At 43.5% G+C, this 23,150-nt stretch overlaps 1 protein-coding gene across 1 annotated transcript; it reads right to left on the bottom strand.

Annotated features, from left to right (window-relative positions):
* Positions 1 to 5,618: 5,618 nt before the first annotated feature.
* Positions 5,619 to 23,110, bottom strand: ZBTB34 (zinc finger and BTB domain containing 34). Its single transcript, XM_069986550.1, has 2 exons — positions 22,988 to 23,110; positions 5,619 to 10,784 (listed from the first exon to the last, which is right to left on the bottom strand). Exon 2 carries the CDS (start codon positions 10,762 to 10,764, stop codon positions 9,316 to 9,318), a length of 1,449 nt encoding a protein of 482 aa, XP_069842651.1. The 5' UTR covers positions 10,765 to 10,784; positions 22,988 to 23,110; the 3' UTR covers positions 5,619 to 9,315.
* Between the last annotated feature and the right edge of the window lie 40 nt (positions 23,111 to 23,150).

The following is a 23,150-nucleotide window of genomic DNA, read 5'->3' as shown; positions in this document are numbered from 1 at the left end:
ATCAGTCTGATGCTGTAATATAAAAGGCATAGGGATTGTTGAGCAATGGTGCTGGGCACTGTACACATGAACTCTGCTATCTAATCTGGCCGCGGCTCCATTATCTGCTCACATGCAGCCATTATTGGTTTACTGTGGCTTTTGTTAGGCATTACCTTTGGCCTCTGTAATGACGGCTGATCAAACTGTACTTTAAGGCTCACATTAGTCTTGAGCCAATAATAGCAAAAAATATAATAAAAAAATCTGAGAAAAATATTTTTCATTAACAAAGTAGATTCTATATGAGCCTAACATGCAGGTGCGGTATTTTGACCAGGCTTTCACTGCAGCAGACTGACACTGAGCTCTATGAAAACCGAGGATTTCCTATTATGTCTAGCAGCTCTGATTTCTCAGTTCCTTACTTGCCTTCTATACCCTTTTTTTAGTTTTCGATCAGATTTAGAAAAACTTAAAAAAATACTTAGCAAATATACAACTTGTTCTCCCTGTCTTGACTTCTTGTGAGCACCTAGTGACCAGTCATCTGGCATCACAAGTCTATGACGGCAGCGATTGCTATAGCCATGCCAGTAGGGTCACTCCCCTGCATCAGATTCCTCCGGTCACAGACACTTCCCCGCTAGTTTCATCACACTGCGCCTCTATTCCAAGAAACTTTTATATAATCCTCCTGAATGCAAACACTGGTGAGGTTTCTTGGAAAACAGGTAGTAAAAATCATAGTAAACATATGGTCACCTCCTGTTTGGAATTTTCTTACACTCTGACAAGTGGTAAGAAAAAACAATTATACCTGTAGAGTAGTGGCCTCCACCAAGCACCAGCAGCTCCACCACAGCCGCAATGTAAGAGATAGAGGATGCCCAAAGGATGGAAAACGTAAAGGGGTACTCCAGCGGGGGAAAAAAAAAAATCTTTTTAATCAACTGGTTTCGGAAAGTTATATAGATTTGTAATTTACTTCTATTTAAAAATCTCAAGTTTTCCCATACTTATCAGCTGCTGTATGTCCTGCATCAATGTTTTTTGTTTTTTTTAGTCTGACAGTGTTCTCTGCTGCCACTTCTGTCCATATCAGGAGCTGTCTAGAGCAGGAGAGGTTTTCTATGGGAACCTGCTGCTGCTCTGGACAGTTCCTGTCTCAGACAGAGATGGCAGCAGAGAGCACTATGTCAGACTGAAAATAAAACAGTTCCTGCAGGACATACGGCAGCTGATGTAAACTTGAGATTTTTATATAGAAGTAAAATAAAAATCTATATAACTTTTTTGAAACAAAAAAGATCGCTGGACAACCCCTTTAAAAAACAAAAGAAACAAAAACACTATATACTTCTTTTGTGATGTCATGATTGGTGAAAAAGAGACTGCCTAGAAAACATTGATGAAACCATAAATACTTAGTGTCACTGTCGTGAATTTTTTCTTTTTTTCTTTTTGCAGAAATCAATAGTACAGGCGATTTTAAGAAACTTAGTAATTAGGTTTATTAGCCGAAAAATGCATTTTTATCATAAAATAGCAGTTTGAAGCTCCCCCCGTCTTCATTGTTCTCCTATGGAGACTAAATATAAGACCAAAACAGGACAACAAAGAGTTAATCTACAAATCCATCGCCCTTTATCTCCTCTGACAGTCAGCACTGACCTCTCTGACCTCTGATTACAGCTGTCACCCAGCTCTGTGCCTGTAATCCTCTGTTATCTGCTTTCTGCTGTCAGCTAACTCCCTCCTCCCTAGAACAGACTGGGTATGTCTGATGCAACAAGTCACAATTTCCTGATTTTTTTTGCAGTTGATGGAAAAGAGGAGGGAGGAGGGGACCTGGGAAAGGCTTTTTAAATGCAGATAATGGTATATTTGGCTAATAAACCCAATTACAAAGTTTCTTAAAATCGCATGGACTATTGATTTCTGCAAAAATAAAATAATAATAAAAAAAAATTCGACAGTGACTCTTTAAAAAGTTCACCCACGATTAGAAAAGAGGTTGCTTTCTTCCAAAGCCAGTGACACACCTGTCTTCAGGCTTTGAGTGGTATTACAACTCAACTCCATTCACTCCAATGCTACTGAGCTGCAATGCTAAACACAAACTGAGCGTGGCACCATTTCTGGAAGAAAGCAGCGGTTTTTCTATGCCTGGCTAATGATATGGTAATGAGATGTGTTTAAATAATAAATCTGGTGCAGGCAGAAAGTATCTAATAAAGGAGTTATATACTTACCTGTCCCCCTGCAGTGCCCCATCACCCACTGAAACTTATTTACTCCTGGATTCCTGGTACATCACTACTTGGGTGAAAGTACCCGATCTGGCTCAGCCAGCCAGTCAGTGACTGCAGCAGTGTCCTGCCTAGGGGTCTAGGAGCGATAATTTAACGCTGGTTGTTGGGAGGCATGAGAACAGGTAAGTATACTTTCTCCCCCCATGCCTGGACCAGATTTTTTTTCACCGAACTTCTTTAATATATGTTGGGAGTCTAAACTGGATCAGGAATGTTGAATTTTCCTATACTTTGTTCTTAAGACAAATGAGCCGCCACCAGTAGTGTCTGGCATCAGCTTTCTACTTACTTTCCACTGACAAAACATGCACACTTGGTTGAACAGAGCGTACATAAGTAAGGTTGGAAGGAATGGCTATTTGCCAAAAGAAAATTACAAGTGTATGGCTACATTTATAATGCACTTATCTTGGTACAACAGTGACAATACCTAGCTCGATCCAATTAAAAAAAAAAAAAAGCCACCAGAAGTTTTTGCTTTAGCAGCATTTTTATTTACAAACAAACAGCAATCCCCATTGACTTTTTTTATACCATTAAAAAAAATTGCAGTTTTACAAGCCATAGTTCATCTGACCAAAATTAAGCAGCACTGAAAGTCATATCACAAAATCTAAAAAAAAAAAAAAAAACTTAAAACAATACAAGAGTAAAATATCATTTGAATAAATATTTTTTAAAATTCATGCTATAAAATAATCCTTAATGGCAAGTTATTAGTTGTTACAGCATATTTCTTATCGATAGCTAGCTTGAGTTACTTCATACAGAAGTGTGGAGTTGTGAGGTTACTGGTTTATATTGCAAAGTAACACCAACTGCGGCCAGCACAATGGCCGGGGAGGAGGCGTTAATAATACGGAAGTCATTCAGAGTATTTAAGGGTTTACGAGCCTTATGGGTGGGGGGTGTTCTTACACTATATAAGTAATGTTTAGAGATGAGTGAACCTGGAGCATGCTCGAGTCCATCCGAACTCGATCGTTCAGCATTTAAATTAGCGGTGGCTGCTGAAGTTGGATAAAGCCCTAAGGCTATGTGGAAATCATGGATATAGTCATTGGCTTTATCCATGTTTTACAGACAACCTTAGAGCTTTATCCAAGTTCTGCAGCCACCGCTAATCAAATGCCAAACGTTCGGGTTCGGATGGACTCGGACCCGGTTCACTCATCTCTAGTAATATTCTACCGGCTTAACAAAAACCTTCATGTATCCCTCTCCAGAGCACTGGTAATAAATTATACATTTAAGTAAACTTTATCCTATGTAGTCCATGCAACATTTCTGTCCCCACTTTACTTATCCAATCACATTCCATTAAAAAATGCATCAATTTTTTAAACACTTAAAGGGGTTGTCCGGCGATAAAAAATTATTCACAGAACAACACACATTACAAAGTTATACAACTTTGTAATGTATGTTATGTCTGTGAATGGCCCCCTTCCCCGTGTCCCACCACCCCCACCCGTGTACCCGGAAGTGTGGTGCGCTATACATTACCTGTCACGTGCCGACCACGGTCTCCAATCCTCAGCAGTGACGTCTTCTTCGGGAGCCCAGCGGATCTTCCCGAGTGCCAGCCGCCCTCTGCAGCGTCATCCGAAGCTCAGCCGCGATTGGCTGAGCACAGTTATGCTCAGCCAATCGCGGCTGAGCTTCGGATGACGCTGCAGAGGGTGGCCGGCACTCGGGAAGATCCGCCGGCCTCCCGAAGAAGACGTCACTGCTGACGATCGGAGACCGTGGACGACACGAGATGCGGTGAGTATAATGCACCACACTTCCGGGTCTAGCGTGGGTGGGGGGAAACACGGGGAAGGGGGCCATTCACAGACATAACATACATTACAAAGTTGTATAACTTTGTAATGTGTTTTATTCTGTGAATCATTTTTTATCGCCGGACAACCCCTTTAATATTGTAAAAACATGTACAAATACAGTGAAAAAAAAGTCCTAAAGTCCTATCATCAGTCAAGAAGGACCTAGAGTGCCAGTCCACCCCAACGGCCAAGTGTTCCTGCCAAGGAGGGAAGCTGAACACCATGTAAACATTGCATTCAGCTTCCTGACAGGAACACATTACTGGAGCCTGGGGAGGTAATCCAGCAGACCAGCAGGGACATCATTGGGCCCAATCATGATGGTCATGTGTCCTGGGACACACGGGGTATCAATGTAGCCCTACCACAACCCTATAGCATCAAAGTTAGTGACATTTCCTATTGCACCCAAATTGGTGCATCATTCAAATGTATTACAAAATACATATTGAAGGGTATATATTTGTCAAATCATTGACAAATCTTCAGTAAAAAAAAAAAAAAAAGTTCGAAAATCCTCAAATATTCTGAATGACTTTGATACTGAACATCTGCTCAGTCGCTGAGTAATATGAAATATATGGTTTTTATCAACTGACATTATATAAAGAATTTACAACAAGTAAAATCTCCAAATACTTTTTTTTATTCTTATATATAAAATTTAATAAATAATCCTGACCAGTCAAAAGAGCACCATAAAAGGGTGAGATTCCCTTAGAAAATAGATTAGGGGTTGCATATTTGAGTCCCTTTCTGTTGGGTTTTTCTTACTCGAGAAACTAAAAAAACCCTTTAAAATAATGACACTAACTATATCACAGTCAATATATATTTATAAAAATTAAAGAAAAAAAAATTTAAATATGTTTTAAGTAAAGCTTGTGTGATATAGCTCTATCCCCCAGCCCTTGGATTATATATTTTTTTTAATATTTTCTGCCTGCACATTTTTTTCCCCTAAGTTAGCAACACCATTAAAGGGAATCTAATTTGAAGGCAGCGTGTTACAGAGCAGGAAGAGCTGAGTGAATTGATATATGGTTTTCCTATAAAACTAGTAAAACATGGTTGTCATTTGCTTAAAATTCCTGCTCCTTCTGGCTGTAGGAGCTTAGTGGGTGGGCACAGCTGTCAATCACTCTCTAGGACCACCCACGAGGATCCTAGGCATAAACACAGCTATGAATAAAATACACGTTGTAAGGAAACATTTCCCACAAAACTATTTATCAATCTGCTCAGTTTTCCCAGCTCTATAACACAGTGCCTGCAAATAGGACTGCATGTGTAATGCAAATGCAACACGTTCTCCCAGTTACTTTAGCAGTCATATTCATAGGTTTGGCTTACATGAAACAGCAGGCTCAAGTTTAACCATATGTGTTACAGAGGTGATGTTGCTGTGACTGCTGCACAGAAACAGGTAGAGTCCAACGGAGGCCAGACAGCCCTAGAGAGTGCTGGGGCCAGAGGTTTGAAATTGAATAGTGTATTTACAAAAAAAAAAAACAAACTTTAAAGTATACTTATATACATAGATGTAGTAAGATGTAGAATATTGAATTGCTTAAGAAAACTAGAAACCATTTTAAAATCACAAACTATATATAGTAAAAGAGTATAAAATGTCTGATTTCACAGTCTGTCATTACAGGTTAAACATTTCTAAGGGACCGGGGGGAGAAAAAAAAAAAAAAAATCACCATTTTCACATTTCTCTCAATGGACACAATAATAAAAAGTAGTAGATAAGCGGCTTACAACATTACCTGTCCCGCTGAAAATTGCTAAATAATAAAATTCACCTAGGCTTGTGGTTATTGTAGAGTAGTTGTGTAACAGTACTGTACCAAAATAGAATACTGTACAGAAATGATTCATGTACCAAGAGGTTTGTCTGTTAAAACACTGTAAAAATGTAGAAATATACAAAAAAAAAGGGAAGCCTGTTACTTCAAGGCGGACCTTTGTGAGGGAGTCCATTACCTTTATGTTAGTGAACCCATTACCTAGACCCAGATATTTTTTGTAGCGAGCCTGTTACTTAAAGGCGGACATTTTTGTTAGTGATTCTATTACTTACAGGCAGAAGTTTATTACAGTGAGTTGTTACTTAGAGGTGGACATTTTTGACAGTGAGCCTGTTACTTTAAGGGTGAATTTTTTTTTTTTTTTTTTTTTTTTTTTTTTTATAGTAACCACTCAGAGGGGCAGAAGTGTGTGAGCCTGTTATTTAGAGGCGGCCCTTTTTCTTACTAAGCCCATTACTTAAAAGGGGGACGTTTTTGTTGGTGAATGCATTGCTCATTAAAATACATTCCACAACCATGCCGAAAAAGTACACACAAAAAAAAATGAATAAATGTCCCCAGAATTTAAACAAATATTCTGCCATTTGTTTTTAAAGTAGCAAGGCACAATATTGTAGATTTGCAAAAAAAACCATAAAGCGTTTCAATATTAATATTTACTACACAATCCGGCCAAAAAGCAATTCAGGCTGCGTTAAACCTAACAAATCTCAGCTTAAAAAAAGCAATTCAAAAGTCATATTAAGACCCGTCTAGGTAAAGTCACATGACCGTGCCGATATAACAAATTGAAAAAGCATCTTCACAGCCAAGACAGTCCCAGATAGTCACAAGTATGGCAGATATACTATAAGCAAAGCAAGAATAGGAGGGTAGGGATTCAAAAATAATAATAATCTTGTTCGCTGAAGACATGCGGTCGATAAGAAGGTAAATGTAGCTTTAAATAAACATACAGTACTGCAATATGGCTTGAAAATTGTGATAATACTATAGTCAACTATACAAAAAGGCCCAGAAAAAAAAAAAATCTTCCTGAAAAGCCAGTCTTCAGCTGTAAAGGCTTCACATAAAGCTGCTTGGATATGCCAGCCGGTGTGTTGGCATCCACTTACTGCTGTTCTAATCCAGTTTTACCCACCCCATGCCATTTCCCTGCATATCAGAGGAAAACGGGAGGGGCGTGAAAGTAAAATTTTATGGCACCTGTATAACGCGTTTGAATACATTGTAAAAAATAAAAACGGGAAAAAAAGGAAACAGTTCATACAGTAACGTGTGAATGGCTATATGAGGTTTATGTGGATTTAAAGGAAATTCTGATATCAGCAGTTGTCACATTTATAAAAATATACATATATATCTAACAGCACCACCGAGACCTATTTTCTGAGGAGTGCCTACACATTACAGAATAGAAAGAGTGTTCTCTGGAAAGTGTTGAGTGAAGTTAAAAAAAAACAAAAAACTAGTGTCTTAAAATTTGCATGCACCAATGAGGTCATCACCTGTAACAACCATAAAAAGAACTGGACTCTCAGTGTAGTGGAGGCAGCAGTTTTGTAATATGAACAATGAGGCATTGTAGCCTTTCAGTTTGCTAAAAACTTCAAACTTAAAATTTTGAATTTAAATTAAAAACCGGAACCTAGAATATTTAAAACGGGGAAAGACATTCTAGCTTTATTACAGTGATGAAAACCGGTAGAAGGCGTCTTTATGGCTACAATTTTTTTTGTCCCACAACTAGTGGTTCAATCCATAAGAATAGATGGGGACACAACAAATTCTAGAGTCACAGTCTAGTATGATGTATAAATGGGAAGGGACTTAAAGAAAGGGGTCGGGCTGGCAGTTGTATTTTTTAAAATTTATAAATTAACCTTAATATCTAGCACCTATCTGTATTCAGATTTATTTATTTTTTGCATTTACTTAGTTGGTATAAAAAAGGGACAAACAAGAGACCAACTCACTAATGGTAAAGCAAATCTTCTCATATTTATCACCTTCTACTAAAAAGGGAAGGAAAATGGAAGAGGTATTATTCACTTATAAAGAGTATTATAGTCCCTTATAGTGTCTTCTCCTCAGTCTTTTATGGTGTGTTGGTGAGAACTAGATCTTTGCACAGTACACAGTAAAGTGGAACTAGGAAGAAAAAAAATCTAAAAACAAAAACAAAAAAAAACAAAGCACCAAAAACTCCTGCTTATTGCAGGTGACGGAACAAAAATTTTAGCAACTTCCATCCAACTAGATGTTTGGCATCTATAGTGTGTTGAATGACAACAGGCAAATGTGTGACAAAAAAAAATAAAATTACTTGACAAAAGATCACAGCTACTAAAATAGGAACCGCTAACTGCAAAACGTATGAAGTCGTACAATGGTTTTATACGTAGCATAGGATTGAGATACCACCAAAATGGTGTCCCATTAGGGCTCTTTCGCAGTTTAATGGCTCTAAGAGGTGGTATGGGTGCGAAGTGAGCATAAAAAGTTACCATAAGCTCCATCTGAGTGGACGCACTACTACAGACTTTAGGAGTCCAATTTCTTTTCAAACAGTCAAAATGACTATAAAAATCAATGTACAAAATTAGTGGGGAAAAAAATTTGCTAACTGGCTGCAGAACAAACGTAAAAAAGTAATAATTTGCTTAAAGAGGAAACATATAGAACAGCAATGTATATGTATAACTTGGGCAATGATATATATATATAAAAAAAAAATAGAATAAAAAAAGCGACTGTGCTGTACCATCACGATTAGCTGTAAACCTACTGTACTGTTAACATGTGCACTTGTATATCAGCCTAGAGTAAATGTGAACTTTCATGTACACCATAAAATATCTGTATATTGGGAGGTGTAGGAATTTACTGAAAAAGAAAAACAAAGCGTTACAGTAGATTTCAGTAAATTGCATTGTTCCTATGGGACAAGGCCCCTGGTTCTCAATACAACCTTGTAATGCAGCTATTAAAAAAAAAACAACAACCCAGATATAGATTTTTTAAAAAAAACACTTTCATTACGATAAAATATAACTCATGAAAGGAAGAGGGGGAAAAAAAAAACCTTCTCACTTTTTCGCCTCTAAATATATGCTTCTTCAGGAGTGCAAATGTACCCTGTCTCCTTAAAAAAGCAAATAAAAGAATAAAATAAAAAAATCCCAATGTAAAACACATACATTTAGTGTATCACCCAAGTATCTTATAAAGTCTCCGTATAATCAAGAAGCATTCCAAAAGGACAAATAGGTTAAGAGTTGCGTCCGCCGTACTAAAGAGAGATTACCAAATAAGCAGTAAAGTAGTAAAAATAGGCATTAATGTTGTGTGCTTTGTACAGTGTGCGGTGGCGTGTAGTTATTCGGGTGTGGTAGTGACTGCGTGAATCTCAATATTCGAGTCCATATTAACTTCCGATACTGAAACATCACTTTGGTCTACGAAAGCCTCTGTTCTCTCTGGCGACTCTATCCGGCTCCTCACCTCTGCCACCCCAGGGTGGTTTTTCCGTAAATGCTGATTGAGCGTGCCTTGGAAGGGGAAGCACTTGCCGCAGACTTCACACCGGAAAGGCTTGTCATCCGTATGACCCCGTATGTGGTATTCCAGTTGGTCTTTGCGTGTGTATTTCTTCCCACAATACTTGCATACAAAAGGTGTGATGCCCATGTGAAGACGCATGTGACGATCAAGACTCCCCTTCTGGTTGAAAGTCTTGCCGCAGTAGATGCAGATGAGTCTCTCGTTGTACGGGTGCCAGTATCCTCGAGTTGACCTCTCCCGTGGACTGGTATCGAAAGCTGGCGTGCTCACAACGGTTTCATTCTCTGGACTTTGGATAACATTTGGAACCTCTCTGGTTACATCTGACGCTCTCTTTGGGCGCCGGCCACCTCGATAGCAGTTTAGCATGGATCTGGAAGGACTAGAGTTGCTTACGCTCCCGAAGGACTCGGATATGTTGGTAGTTTGGGAAGCAGCTTGTGAGAAGGAATATGCATGTTGCAATACAGACCCGTAGGAACCTACATTCAATGTCACCACTTGTTCTCCATCCACCAATTCAGTGTGGTAGCCGTCATCACCGAGTGAGGAACTATCGGAGCAGCTTGGCCGATCCGACTTTTCGGTTTTGACTTTAACTTCTGTTATTTGATTCTCTCTCACCATGTCACCTTGTTCAGGTTCTCCTTCTATCTGAATTTCATGTTCCGAAATGCTGCCGCTGCTGCCCCTGTCTGACTGCCCTTCTTCTTGAGGACGGTTCCTTTTGTTGGCAATGCCTTCATTACTTACAATAGACTGCCGCACATGCCCGCTGTACGGAGGAGATATCTCCACCGGGTTGGCGAAGTAACTATCATCTTTGACACCATTATGGTTACTCTGACCATCTTCTCCGCCTACTTCCACGACGCTGATTTTAGAATGGATGCTCTCTAGTATTTGGGTGCACTTGTCGATGACACATTGCATTTGGAGAAAGCTGGCTGCAGTCAGGAAGCTCACAACATCCTTTAGCTGTACGGACATTCTTCCAGTGTAGCAAAATGACAGTAATTGTTCAAAGACGTTAGGGTTTTTGATAACCGATATCGTCAGGCCACTCATGGTACTTAGCGCTGAATGGTCGCGGAAATATGGGGAGCTAGCGGCAAGGACTGCCTTGTGTGCACGGAAAGGCTGACCCTGGATGTGGACAATGATGTCGCACAACTTCCCCTGCAACCGAAGCTCATTGAGCTGGCTTAGGACTGTACTACTGTACTCCGGCACATCAAACTGGATGAAGCTGTTGCTGTCCATCTTGCCTGCTGAACAAGTTTCTAAAAGAAAAGAAACAAAAACAGAGTAAAGAACTGGACTGATAACCCGATTAGATTTTATACATGACTATCACTGAACAAATAAGTTTTAAAAGTCTCAAAAAACTGATTTTATCCAGGGCCTTACTACAGATACCAATACATTTTAGATATGTGGTGTCCTATCCCACCAGTTTCGGTAGAACTGGCTGACTGACCAATGTGTATGTGGACCTCCTAACATCCCTGAGAGGTGCCCTCTCTCCACACAGAACATATGCAGGTTCGGATATATAGGAGGCTCAGGAGTGCTGGCTGTAAGTGTATGGTTAGCATTGCCAAACAGCGAATCCTCCCAACCACTTCACCATACATGTGAACGCTTGGCTGAGCAAGCACGTGTTCTGAATAGGCAAAAGAGTAAGTTGCTGCCAGGGACAATCTAGCAGAGGCTTATCTCTCCAGAGAACAGAAGGACAGGATGCGTTAAAATCCAACATTACAAAGCTTTTTTCTTGCCACTATCAGGATAAACTTGGGACGCTCACATGACCATTAGATGGTTGTCTAGTACTGACATGGGTTCGGCAGACTAACATGGTGTGGTCACAATGAGGGATAAAGACATGGTGGGGGAGAGGGGGATTTCACTATTACAAATAAAGTGGACAATCAATTTTTTGTCCACAGCAGCATATATTCTATTCCTGTGGTCTCTTTTTGGCAAAAAGTAGTCAAAAACATCTTCATCTACCTTGGTTCCTATAGTGAAAGCTTCAACACTCCGCTTCAGTTTATTTTATACCCACAGCACTCCATGTGCCAGCATATGTTGCTACGTATGGCATCTTATTACAGACATATGGCATCAGATGAAGCGTGCCATATTATGCCCTGAAGGTAGAGTATGACCCTATAAGCTTCTATGGTTACCATATAATGCCATATTAAGACTGTGTACAAGAACCTTGACTCTCAGTCTGCGGAGACACAAAGACCCCCATCAAATGGAGCGAGCAATGTCATGCATGAGCAAGTTGAGTCGGCGAGGCAGTTTATGATGCCCATTGACTTCAGAAAATGTGGTTTCCCATGACTGACATCTATATCCTAGGATAGGTCTTATTATGGGGTCATCAGAGGGGAGGGTATGTTGTAGGGTCCCAAGTGATCAGACATTTATCATCTAGCCTGTGGATAAGAGCCAAAACCCCTTAATGGACTAATTCCTGTCACCTTTCCCCTTCCATCCCGGCTCCATCACACCCCCGTCTTCTGCAAGCACCGACAGGTACTAAGTGCATTATATGGCCATTGACCTGTGGACTCTTCTCGCAGTCTAGATACAGTAATACTCGGCAGATGGAATTGAAGCCACTCATCATCCAGGAAACGATCAGGCAGATTAGCGACGGCACAATTACGAGATGCGAAGGATAACGCCACATAGCGCCATTATTAACCAGCAGCAGAGGAATCTTATTTATGTCGTCCGGCAACGAAGAGAAATGTTATTGTGCGGAGACTAATGACTAATATTCCTCCGTGCGGAGGGAACAATGACAATCAGCAGCTCAGCATCACCGCCATCAAACCAGCGCACAATGGATTTTCTTCCACATTTCTTTATTCCCCCCTAAACAATAAAAAACTAATTGCCCCTGGGATTTTCTAACTAAGACGATCGCCTGCAAATCCACTGACGTGTGCAAGAATATTCGGGTTTCTGCAGTAAAGTAGGTTAACAGGGTGGGAGACGGCGGCTTTTTGTCCCCCCTCCTTCCTGTGCTTCTCTAAACAGATATTGATATTCATAGAGAATACATCTAAATTCAGACGTTCTCGCCGCATTAATGTATTTGCATAGATCTCAAAAGTCATTTTCATCTGCTGCGTATTATTTCCCAAGCCTGGAAGGAGCAGATTTCTGCAAGTGTAAAAAAAAAAAACAGGCTCACAATGCTGCTGTAGCTGAGCGAAGATCGCCATATTTAAGCCAGTTAAGCCGCATGGCGCGCCCGCCGTTCAGTATATTATTTCATCTCTTAAAACTTATAATGCAATTGCAATGCATCCATCTCTGCAATTGTTAAGTGAACCCACTGGGATCTGTAGACAATTGTCCTCCATGTGGGGAATAAGGAGATCATAGAAGGTGACCCCCACATCGGGACCTGCTGTATGAGCCAAAGCCAATAATAGTGACTATTCCAGACTAGGCCCATCTACAAACGATGTAAAAGAATCCCGGCACTCACTAAAATAGTTTGATGCCTATTTATTCAGTGTAGTAAATTGCAGGATGTGTTTCGGCCCACTGGCGGTCATCCATAGTCCGAGTACAGTTGTTGAAGGCCAATGTGCCCTTGTAACCTGTGATTTACTACACTGATTAAATAGGCATCAATTGATTTTGGTGAATGCCGAGATGGTTTACTACAGTTGCCTGGATTTTCCTACCATGAGCACCACCGACGCACAAAGTGCAGTCTTTCTACTCAAATACATCTATCTGCAAATGAGGGCATGCAATACCACAGGTCTCCTTTAAGGGAAGTGTGTAGGCAACTGCAACTTCCTGCAGCTAAATTATAGGGGGTTTCACGTCTAAAGGGGTTTGTCACCGCAGCAATGAAGCTAAAACACTTTATTCTGTATACTATACACTAAAACGGCAAATCCAAGCCCTCCAATTCCTTAACAGCAATTCCCTAGTACACCTACAGATGGGTCAGGACAGAGGCCTGGCCCCTCTGACATACTAAGCACTATATCAGCTGGGCTGTCCAGAACAAAGATGCCCCCGTGTCAATCTTCTTACATCCATACATTTAGTAGTGCGTTATAGAGCAATGTGTACAGGGATTCTGTAAGTAGGTCAGGGGGGAACACTGTTGCGAGTGCAGGATGAAGCAGTAGAAATAAGAATAATAAAATCCACGTATGTTTCTCATGCCGATATACATAACTGTGTAAACTCACATGATGTGAATGAGTATTAATATATACAAGTTACAGGGTTCAATACACAGAGCGTCATAGAGACTAAAGACACAAGTTTCTAGGCGAAAGCCGACCATTCCTCCCTACGCATTCCCAGTGGAGAGAAGAGACTAAGGCACCGACACATATATTGCTGCCCAATTCTTTATTCCCTGACACCTGCTGGTGGCGGAGTGTCAGCACACCCCCATACACATCATATAGTTGGGTGGTCCCAATGAAATAGGTGGGTCAGGATTACATAAGTTCAACCATGATGGCAGAGATCTCCCCTATGTAGACAGGTCTACGGGAAAAGTAGTGCCCAGAGCCCCCCTAAAGTTAAAACCATATAAATGTAGTGTTAAAACCATATGAATGTAGTGTTAAAGGAGTTATCCAGCGCTACAAAAACATGGCCACTTTTGCCCCACGCTTGTCTCCAGTTCAGGTGTGGTTTGCAATTAAGCTCCATTTACTTCAATGGAACTGAGTTATGCTGCGTTTACACGTAACGATTATCGTGCGAATTTGCTCAATAACGGTCGAATTCGAACGATAATCGTACGTGTAAACGCAGCGAACGATCGAACGACGCACGATAAATCGTACATTTCGATTTTTCATCAGGTCATCAAATCGGCGTTCATCGTACGCAAAAAATTCGCAAATCGTTCCGTGTGAACAGTCGTTCGCCGATTTAACCAATGTGTGAGATAGGCTAAAACGATCGCAGTGCGAATTTTCGTACGATATATCGTACCATCTAAACGCTGATCGTTATAAAAAAAAAACGTAAATCCGACATCGCTAATCATACGATCGGGCCAATAATCGTTACGTGTAAACGCAGCATTACAAACCCCACCCAATCTGGAGACAAGAGTGGTGGAAAAGTGGCCATGTAGCGCTGCATAACCCCTTTAAATGGCAGTCATTCCTATGGCTCTTATAGAGTGACTTTCAGAGTGGAGGGAGGTCTGAGCTTAAGACGCCCCTCTATGATGCCATATGTCGCTACAATTTCCAAAATTTTCCGAGGGGAAAACAAAGAAATCCCAGCAAAGAAGAAATCATGATGACAGGCCCCCTGGATAATGATCTCTGGGCGGGTCTATGGCCTCAGTGTGAGTGTCAGGCTTAGGCGCTCGGCAGGATTGCTGACTTAACACTCTGCTAGTTACGACCTGCTAAGAGTCTGGAATCCCGTCAGTCTTAGCTTACCAATAAAAGTGATGTAAGGTCTTCCAAATAGATGAAGGGGGGAAAAAAACAACAACGTGTCCTTACCTTACACCTAACACTAAACATGGAGCAGACGGAACCAGAAACATGGAGTCAAAACACGACCCAAGTAGACTATGAATTATAGCTTCTTCAATTACAGACCATGCCAAAGGCTCCTAGTTTACTTAAAGGGGTTATCCTAGGGTTCAAGGGTATCCCCTTACCACAGGATAGGGAATAACCAGCTGATCAATGGGGGTCTGCCCGCTAGGACCTCCTCTTATCATAAGAATGGAGATCCAATGTCCCCTGAACAACCACCGCTCCACTGACTCTCTATGCCCCTTCTCAGCGTAGCAGTTTGTTTATTCTTGGATAACCCCTTTAATTTAGCCCTAAACTGTGTACGGTTGTTGACAGTGTTCATACAAGTCTATAAAACCTATGGACTTCTGGGACCCTTTGTCCTTATCTCAGAAAAAAAAGCTGCTATTCCAGCTGAGCCTCATTCCTCGATGCCATGTAGGAAGGAATGACACAGTATGGCTGTGATGGGGGGGGGGGGGGTTGTTTAACCGTATAGCACGGGAGTGATTTTTGGAGTGTTTACCTCTTGCACCGTGGTGACATTCCTAAGACGTGTAGAGAATCATGTATTACCAGCTGCAGAGCTAACCTCTGGATGCGGCTGCTCTACAGGGACTGGGACAAAGGTAACTAACTCCTGGAGAAGCTACGACCAAGGGGCTCAGCAAAAGTAAAAAAAAAAAAAAAAACACCTTAGGAACTTCAGAGGGGTTAGTGTCTCCCTGGCTTATTCACGCCTAAAGTGCAGACCATGTGCAGCGGCTTTCAGCACAGTGCAGAATACATCCCACGACAGAAGCCACTGACTTATAATGGGATCCATCGTGGTCTCCAGGCATGTTGAAATCCAAGCTCCCCATCCTTTTCTACTCTGATATCTACTGTCAGAAGAGATTTTTATATTACAAAACAGAAGAAGGGTTTTTTTTTTGGCTCAGGACAGGGAACCTTGGGCCCTCCAGCTGTAGCAAAATTACAATCCCCATCATGCCTGGACAACCAAAGATATGGATGGGCCCCCAGGCACGATGGGAATTTTAATTTTTCTACAGCTGGAGCACCAAAGGTTCCCCATCCCTGATGTAGATGGCAGTGCCACGCACTAACATAAGCCACGCAGCTGTGCCAGTACAGCATCACAAAGATTTAAACCATTTTGGATCTCCCGACATCATAATGATACACGATGCCGGGAGTTCCAACAAGCAGTTCCATTGCACAGAACGTGGGAATAAGGCCTTAGACACAGGTATGAACTGGAGACATTTGCCAGGATTCAGAAAAGCAAAATGCTAATTCTGAGCGGAAACATAACCATCACTGTACTCAGGTTGTGTGCGGTATTATAATTCGCTTCATTCACTGGGCTGAAAAATCCACACCCAAAAGGAGGACAAAAGCGACCATGGTTTTCTAAGCATTGAATAATAGAAAAATATACACTTACTTCAGCCCAAGCACCATCAGCAGTCACCAAAATGCCAACTCCCAATGGATATGATTACCATGTGTAGCCTTTGGCACTCCTGGAGACAAGTGGTGTTACCATGTGGGGGGGGGGGAGGTGTTACCTGCACTGCGGGGGAGCATTACTGCCTCATACCAGAGAGCCGAAATTCCAAGTATGGGGGCAGGGCTGGAAGTAGCGAGTGATGTGCGACCACATGTGCCTGTGGACGGCCGACTATACGAGGATGACTGCAGAACATGTTATCAATTCTTACGACCATCACCCCGCACCTTAAAATTATTACCCAGCATAAACACACAACACATGTGGCTGAAACAACACGTGCCTGGTAAACAGCTATAAGAAGAGGCTAAAACAACTTTGATGTAGAAGACGAACTTCAAAGAGCACATGGATCCAATGAGAGCGGTGGTGCAAGATGAAAGCCTTATAGGTCTGGAGACGTGCACCGTATAACTGAGCGATCACTATGGCTCCGGAGAACAAGGAGCAAAACCTTCACCAGATATGGAGGCCACCAAACACAGACGAGGGGGAGGGAAGGCTTTCATCTTCAGCTATTTGGCAATTCAAAGGTGGCCAAGCTGGTAATATGTCGCCTTGCAAGGAGCAGCCATAGGGGTGGAGGGGCTGTAACCTGAGAAGCCCACAACCAAGGAATGCATGATAGCTCAAGGGGGGTAATGTTTACAGCCAAAACAGCCGTCCTAAGCTTCTGTGGTATTTTCAGATTTAGGCGACACTACGAGCCCTTCTGCAGCCGTAATGCGGTCCCCAAATCCTGATCGTGCAGCTGCTGTGTGAATTTGGCTTCGGAAAGGCGATCCATGCCATCTTATATTATCTCAATACTTACATAATAGTAAATCAGCACAACTGTATAAGAGGGGTAACCGGCTACCTTATGTATATTAAAAAAAAAAAAAAATTCCCATCATACCTGGACAGCCAATGCTCTAGATGTCTGGGCAGGATGGGAATTGTAGTCTTACAGCAACTGGAGGGCTGCAGGTTCCCCGACCCTGTAATAAAACTTTCCTGTAAAATATCAAAAGCAACTGGAAGGCGTCCTATTGTGCAATGCTACCTCACAACCACAATTTTTTTACAGAAAGAATCTAAGAATACCAGACTCCTAGCGACAGCATTTCTCAGATGTCGGAAGAGGATCGGGCATGCTAAAATCCAACATGGCTGATTCTTCTTTCCACCAACGCTAGCCATTAGGAAAGAGCTGGTTGCGCCCTCCAAACATCCCCCAATACACAATAGGTTGGATTATTTTAGCTTCTCTGTAGTGATCGCTATTAGGCACTTCTGCAATCCAATTCTCACAACTGGGCAGAAAAATTGACCCTCGTATAGACACTGTAGAGGGGATTCTTCTAGAACCTAAAATGCCATTTCTTTGCTCAATGCCCATGATTCCACTGCAACACTACCCAACAGCTTAAAGGTAGTGGACCATGCCACCAGGCATGTACTGAGAATCCACTAATGGTGAATCCATGATGTATATGGCGGCCAGTGACTGCACAATGTGGCAGTGTCGGCTTGGACCATGGAAGTTGAGCGTGCCAGAACTTCATTTCTAGGCTTGTACCAACACAGCTTAACATACATTATACTTTTTTTTTTAAATACTGCCTCACCTTCTGACCAGACCAGACAACGACCACAGATGGTGGGACATGTCACAAGACTTGTCCATCATCTTAACCCATTAACGCACACCGGCTCTAGTATCCTGCCCAAGCATTATACAGAGCTTTTATAAGGGCAGGTTCATTACACTAATGTAGGTGCAGTGTGATTGAAGAGAGGCGTCTGCTGAACGTATGTCACCACATGCCCCTCCATCTGCAGTCGTTGTCTGGTCCAGGCAGGAGGCACAGCTTCACTAAAGTGTTTTCCAACCTGTGGCTCTCCAGCTGTTACAAAACCACAACTCCCATGATGCCGTGAAGTTGTGGTTTTGCAACAGTTGGAAAACACTTTTCTAAAATATACTTGTAGGCTGTGTAAATCCATCTTACTAACACGTCAACATTAGATCTGGAGCTAGACGGCCATGTTTGGTTACGTAAATCGTAGGATTACTGCATCCGCAATACTGCTTTTTGGCGAACAAAACCTAACTAAAACTGTAGAAAAAACCCTGACCGTATGAGACATTCCGCCCCTAGAGAGACGACTGTAACCCCCCCACACACACCTTGTGTAGCACCAAGTGTTACCAAGCCAAAGGGATTTTCTTGCAGAAGTATTATGCAAGATCAGTGTTGCCTAAAGAACCCCCAGTGCCACACCTGACAGAGAAAAGCTTTACGCTTCCCTCTGAGGACATCTGATCCTGCTTTCAGCAAAAAAAAAAGCACCTAAAGCCCCCAGTATTTTGGTTACAGAGAGACGGTATAAGAGTCAATAAGGAATGTGACGTTGATATATGGCAGGGGGTATATATCACAATCCGCAGCCCTCAAGCTTCTCCAAAACTACATTTTCCATCATTACTGCATAGCCAAAGGGTATCCAGGCATGATGGAATTTGTAGTTTTGCGACAGCTGTTGTGCCCCCCTGATATATGGGTCGGCAGAACAGGCACAATATGCTCCTTTAGGTTCCATTTTGCACTAGCTTTGAGTTCCAGGTTCCATAGCGGATCAAGTCTTTGATGTATAATCTGGACTTTGCCAATACATATGTAATAGGATTCACCAATCGTGCGATATGCATGGGGTCAACTGCTGAAATGTAACCCCTTTTTCTGCGGAAGCGGCAGGGACCACCATCAGCTTCTTTGTGGCGGGACTGAGACTATGGCCCAACATGGATAACGTCCAAGTGCCTTCCGTGCCAGTGAGGAGGATTCACAGTCATGGTTTAAAACACGTCTGATGGTTGCACGACAGTGGTATGGAAATGAAATTGCAAAACTGAGAGCGCATGCATAGATCCTGTGTACAGGACAGAAGTCTCCGAGCGCTTTGCATGGAAATTTGTGTAGGAATAGTAACTTCTTTGTGAGAAGATCTTTGAAAAAAAGTCTAAAATAGGATGAATATTAGAGAAGAGCCAGTCTCACGTGTTGTGAAACTACAACTACCAGCAGGGACAGCTCAATGCTTAAGGAAGATAAAGTTTCACAACATCTGGAGACCCACAGGGTGAGGGGCACCACCATATAGCCACCGGGCGAGGGGGCAAGACCCTAGATCCACAGGGCAAGTCCCTAGATGTTTTGGGAAGTGTAGTTTTGCAATATTTAGAGCAGAGATCTCCAACCTGTGGACATCCAGCTTTTGTGAAACTACAGCCATGCATGCTGCGAGATGTAGTTTTGCAAGAACTGGAGAGCCACAAGTTGGAGATCACTAAGCAAGAGAATCACAGGTTTGGGGTGCACTGCCCTAGAGATGCTGGGAGTTGTAGTTATGCATCAGCTGAAGAACCACAAGTTCAGCACCACTGACCTATCAATGTTGTCCAACCAACTATAAACCTCCCTGTACACCCTAAAAGTCGCACACTGTCCAGACCTGCTGGGAGTTGTAGTGTCATGGCAGGAGCAGTACAGATAGTGGCTGTGACCTATAGAAAATCAGAGATTACAATTTGACAATTGATCGCCCCATAAACTTCAAGCGACTGTTAAAAAAATCCAGTCAATAATTTATAGGAAACAAAAACATTTCTAATTAATCGGAAAAATGAAATGGACCAAAATCTAAAGGGGAAGCGGACGGGATCACATGATTAGTTTGGGAGGCTATTTGCAGCATTATGGTTAGCCACCGGTGTGATGTGGACACCAGTTTAAGGGTCCTATTTCACGGGCCGGCCAGGGCCTGATGAACGGTGTAAATGAGCGCCGATCTGCTAGATCGGCGCTCGTTTACTGGGCCTATTCCACGGCCCCCGATGATCGTTAGTAAGGGCTGCAGGGACATAGTTACCGATGTCCTTGCAGCCCTTGTTTCATACATTACCTGTCCGGGCTGCAGGTCTTCTCCTTCTTCCTCCCGGTCCAGCGCCGCAGCAGCAGCTTCGGAGCGGGGCTGTCTGAACTGACAGACCGCTCAGCCAATCACTGGCCGCAGTGGTTCCAGCCAGTGATTGGCTTAACGGTCTGTTAGTTCAGACAGCCCCGCTCCGAAGCTGCTGCTGTGCGCAGGACCCCGGGAGGAAGAAGGAGAAGACCTGCAGCCGGACAGGTAATGTATGGTTCAGCTGAAATAGTCGGTCGCCGCCACGCACCGCTATTCTACTGTAGCGATGCGCTGGTGGCGAACGATGATTTTAGGTCTGAAATCATCGGCTGATCGTTCTCTCTATTCCACGGAGCGATAATAGGTTGAATCGGGTTGATTCGGCCGATTATCTCAGTGGAATAGGCCCCTAACAAGGACACCGGCTGCCACATCTGCGGTGACCAGTGCCATGAAGACACGTCTGCTGTGACCGCTGGGAGTACGACACTAGACCGAGCGGGACCAGAGTAAAGAGAACATCGGCTACTATGTCTCCTGGGACCAGTAAAAACACAGTCGCTGTGGTCAGCATGATGAATACACTGTCTGCTGTAACCGCGAAGACACCGGCCCCTATGGGACAAGAGCAAAGAGGCCACTGACCACCGTGTCTCCTGGAATCAGTTTCATGACGAAATTAGGCACCATATCTACCGGTACCATTCTGACCACCCCGATGAGACTAGCCACCACATCTATTGGGACTATGCCAATGAGGACACCGGCCACCACATCTGCCAGGGCCACCCTAAAGAGGACAACGGCCACCACATCTGCCAGGACTACCCTAATGAGGACAACGGCCACCACATCTGCCAGGACCACCCTGATGAGGACACCAAGCACTTCATCTGCCGGGACAACCCTGATGAGGACACCAGCCACCATCCTGATGATGACACCGAACACCACATCTGCCAGGACCACAGTAATGATACCAGCCACCACATCTGCCCCACACAATCCTGATGAGGACACCGAACACCACATCTACTGAGACCACCCTGATAAGGACATCAGCCACATCTGCCATGACCACCCTGATGAGTACGCCAGCCATCATGTAATCTAGGACCTCAGCAGTAAGGACACCGACCACCATGTAATCTAGGACCTATACAATGAGGACACCGGCCACCATGTAATCTAGGACCTATACAATAAGGACACCGGCCACCATGTAATCTAGGACCTGTACAATGAGGACACCGGCCACCATGTAATCTAGGACCTCAGCAGTAAGGACACCGACCACCATGTAATCTAGGACCTATACAATGAGGACACCGGCCACCATGTAATCTAGGACCTCTGCAGTAAGGCCACCGGCCACCATGTAATCTAGGACCTGTACAATGAGGACACCGGCCACCATGTAATCTAGGACCTATACAATGAGGACACCGGCCACCATGTAATCTAGGACCTGTACAATGAGGACACCGACCACCATGTAATCTAGGACCTGTACAATGAGGACACCGGCCACCATGTAATCTAGGACCTTTACAATGAGGACACCGACCACCATGTAATCTAGGACCTCTACAATAAGGACACCGGCCACCATGTAATCTAGGACCTATACAGTGAGGACACCGGCCACCATGTAATCTAGGACCTGTACAATGAGGACACCGGCCACCATGTAATCTAGGACCTGTACAATAAGGACACCGGCCACCATGTAATCTAGGACCTATACAATGAGGACACCGGCCACCATGTAATCTAGGACCTGTACAATGAGGACACCGACCACCATGTAATCTAGGACCTTTAGAGTGAGGACACCGGCCACCATGTAATCTAGGACCTGTACAATGAGGACACCGGCCACCATGTAATCTAGGACCTGTACAATGAGGACACCGGCCACCATGTAATCTAGGACCTGTACAATGAGGACACCGACCACCATGTAATCTAGGACGTGTACAATGAGGACACCGACCACCATGTAATCTAGGACCTCAGCAGTGAGGACACCGGCCACCATGTAATCTAGGACCTGTACAATGAGGACACCGGCCACCATGTAATCTAGGACCTGTACAATGAGGACACCGACCACCATGTAAGCTGTAGTGTGCCCCATAGACTGCAGGGACACGAGCTGTAGGGATTGGTAGGGATGGCTCCAGCAGGACGTGGTTACTGTTGGGGCTTCTCTGGCCCGGATTAGGAGGACACAGCCGCACAGGATAGAAGAGGGCAGAAGGCTGCGGCTGTGGAGATGGGAGCCCCGTGCTATACTGTATGAAGCGCCTGCAGTGGCGCAGGGTTTCCAGTGGAGGGCGCCCAGTAGCAGAATTTCAATACGCGGCGCCGGCAGCTACACATATAACAAGGGGAGGGGGAGCCCCCCGGAGGAAACGTCGTGGAGCCCCTCGAGCCCTCCGGTGACGTTCGGTTGCGGTCTCACCTGCCGGGAATAAGCCGTCTCGCTCCTCTTCACATCGCTCCGGAGAGCTCGGCCAGTGCCGGGGCCTAACGCGGCGCTCCTCTCTGCTCAGCTGCCGGAAACGCTCTCAGGCCTCGCCCAGCGGCCACTTCCGGGTCGGCGTCGCTCTTTCAGGCCACGCCCA

The sequence above is a fragment of the Dendropsophus ebraccatus genome, chromosome 10 (assembly GCF_027789765.1).
Source record: "Dendropsophus ebraccatus isolate aDenEbr1 chromosome 10, aDenEbr1.pat, whole genome shotgun sequence".
Classification (NCBI taxonomy): domain Eukaryota; kingdom Metazoa; phylum Chordata; class Amphibia; order Anura; family Hylidae; genus Dendropsophus; species Dendropsophus ebraccatus.
The sequence above is the reverse complement of the archived record's forward strand: the minus strand, read 5'-3'. Positions and strand labels throughout refer to the sequence as shown.

Bases quoted from the DNA above. Each gene is read 5' to 3' on its own strand.
- ZBTB34 (XM_069986550.1), bottom strand. From the start codon at position 10,764: ATGGACAGCAACAGCTTCATCCAGTTTGATGTGCCGGAGTACAGTAGT.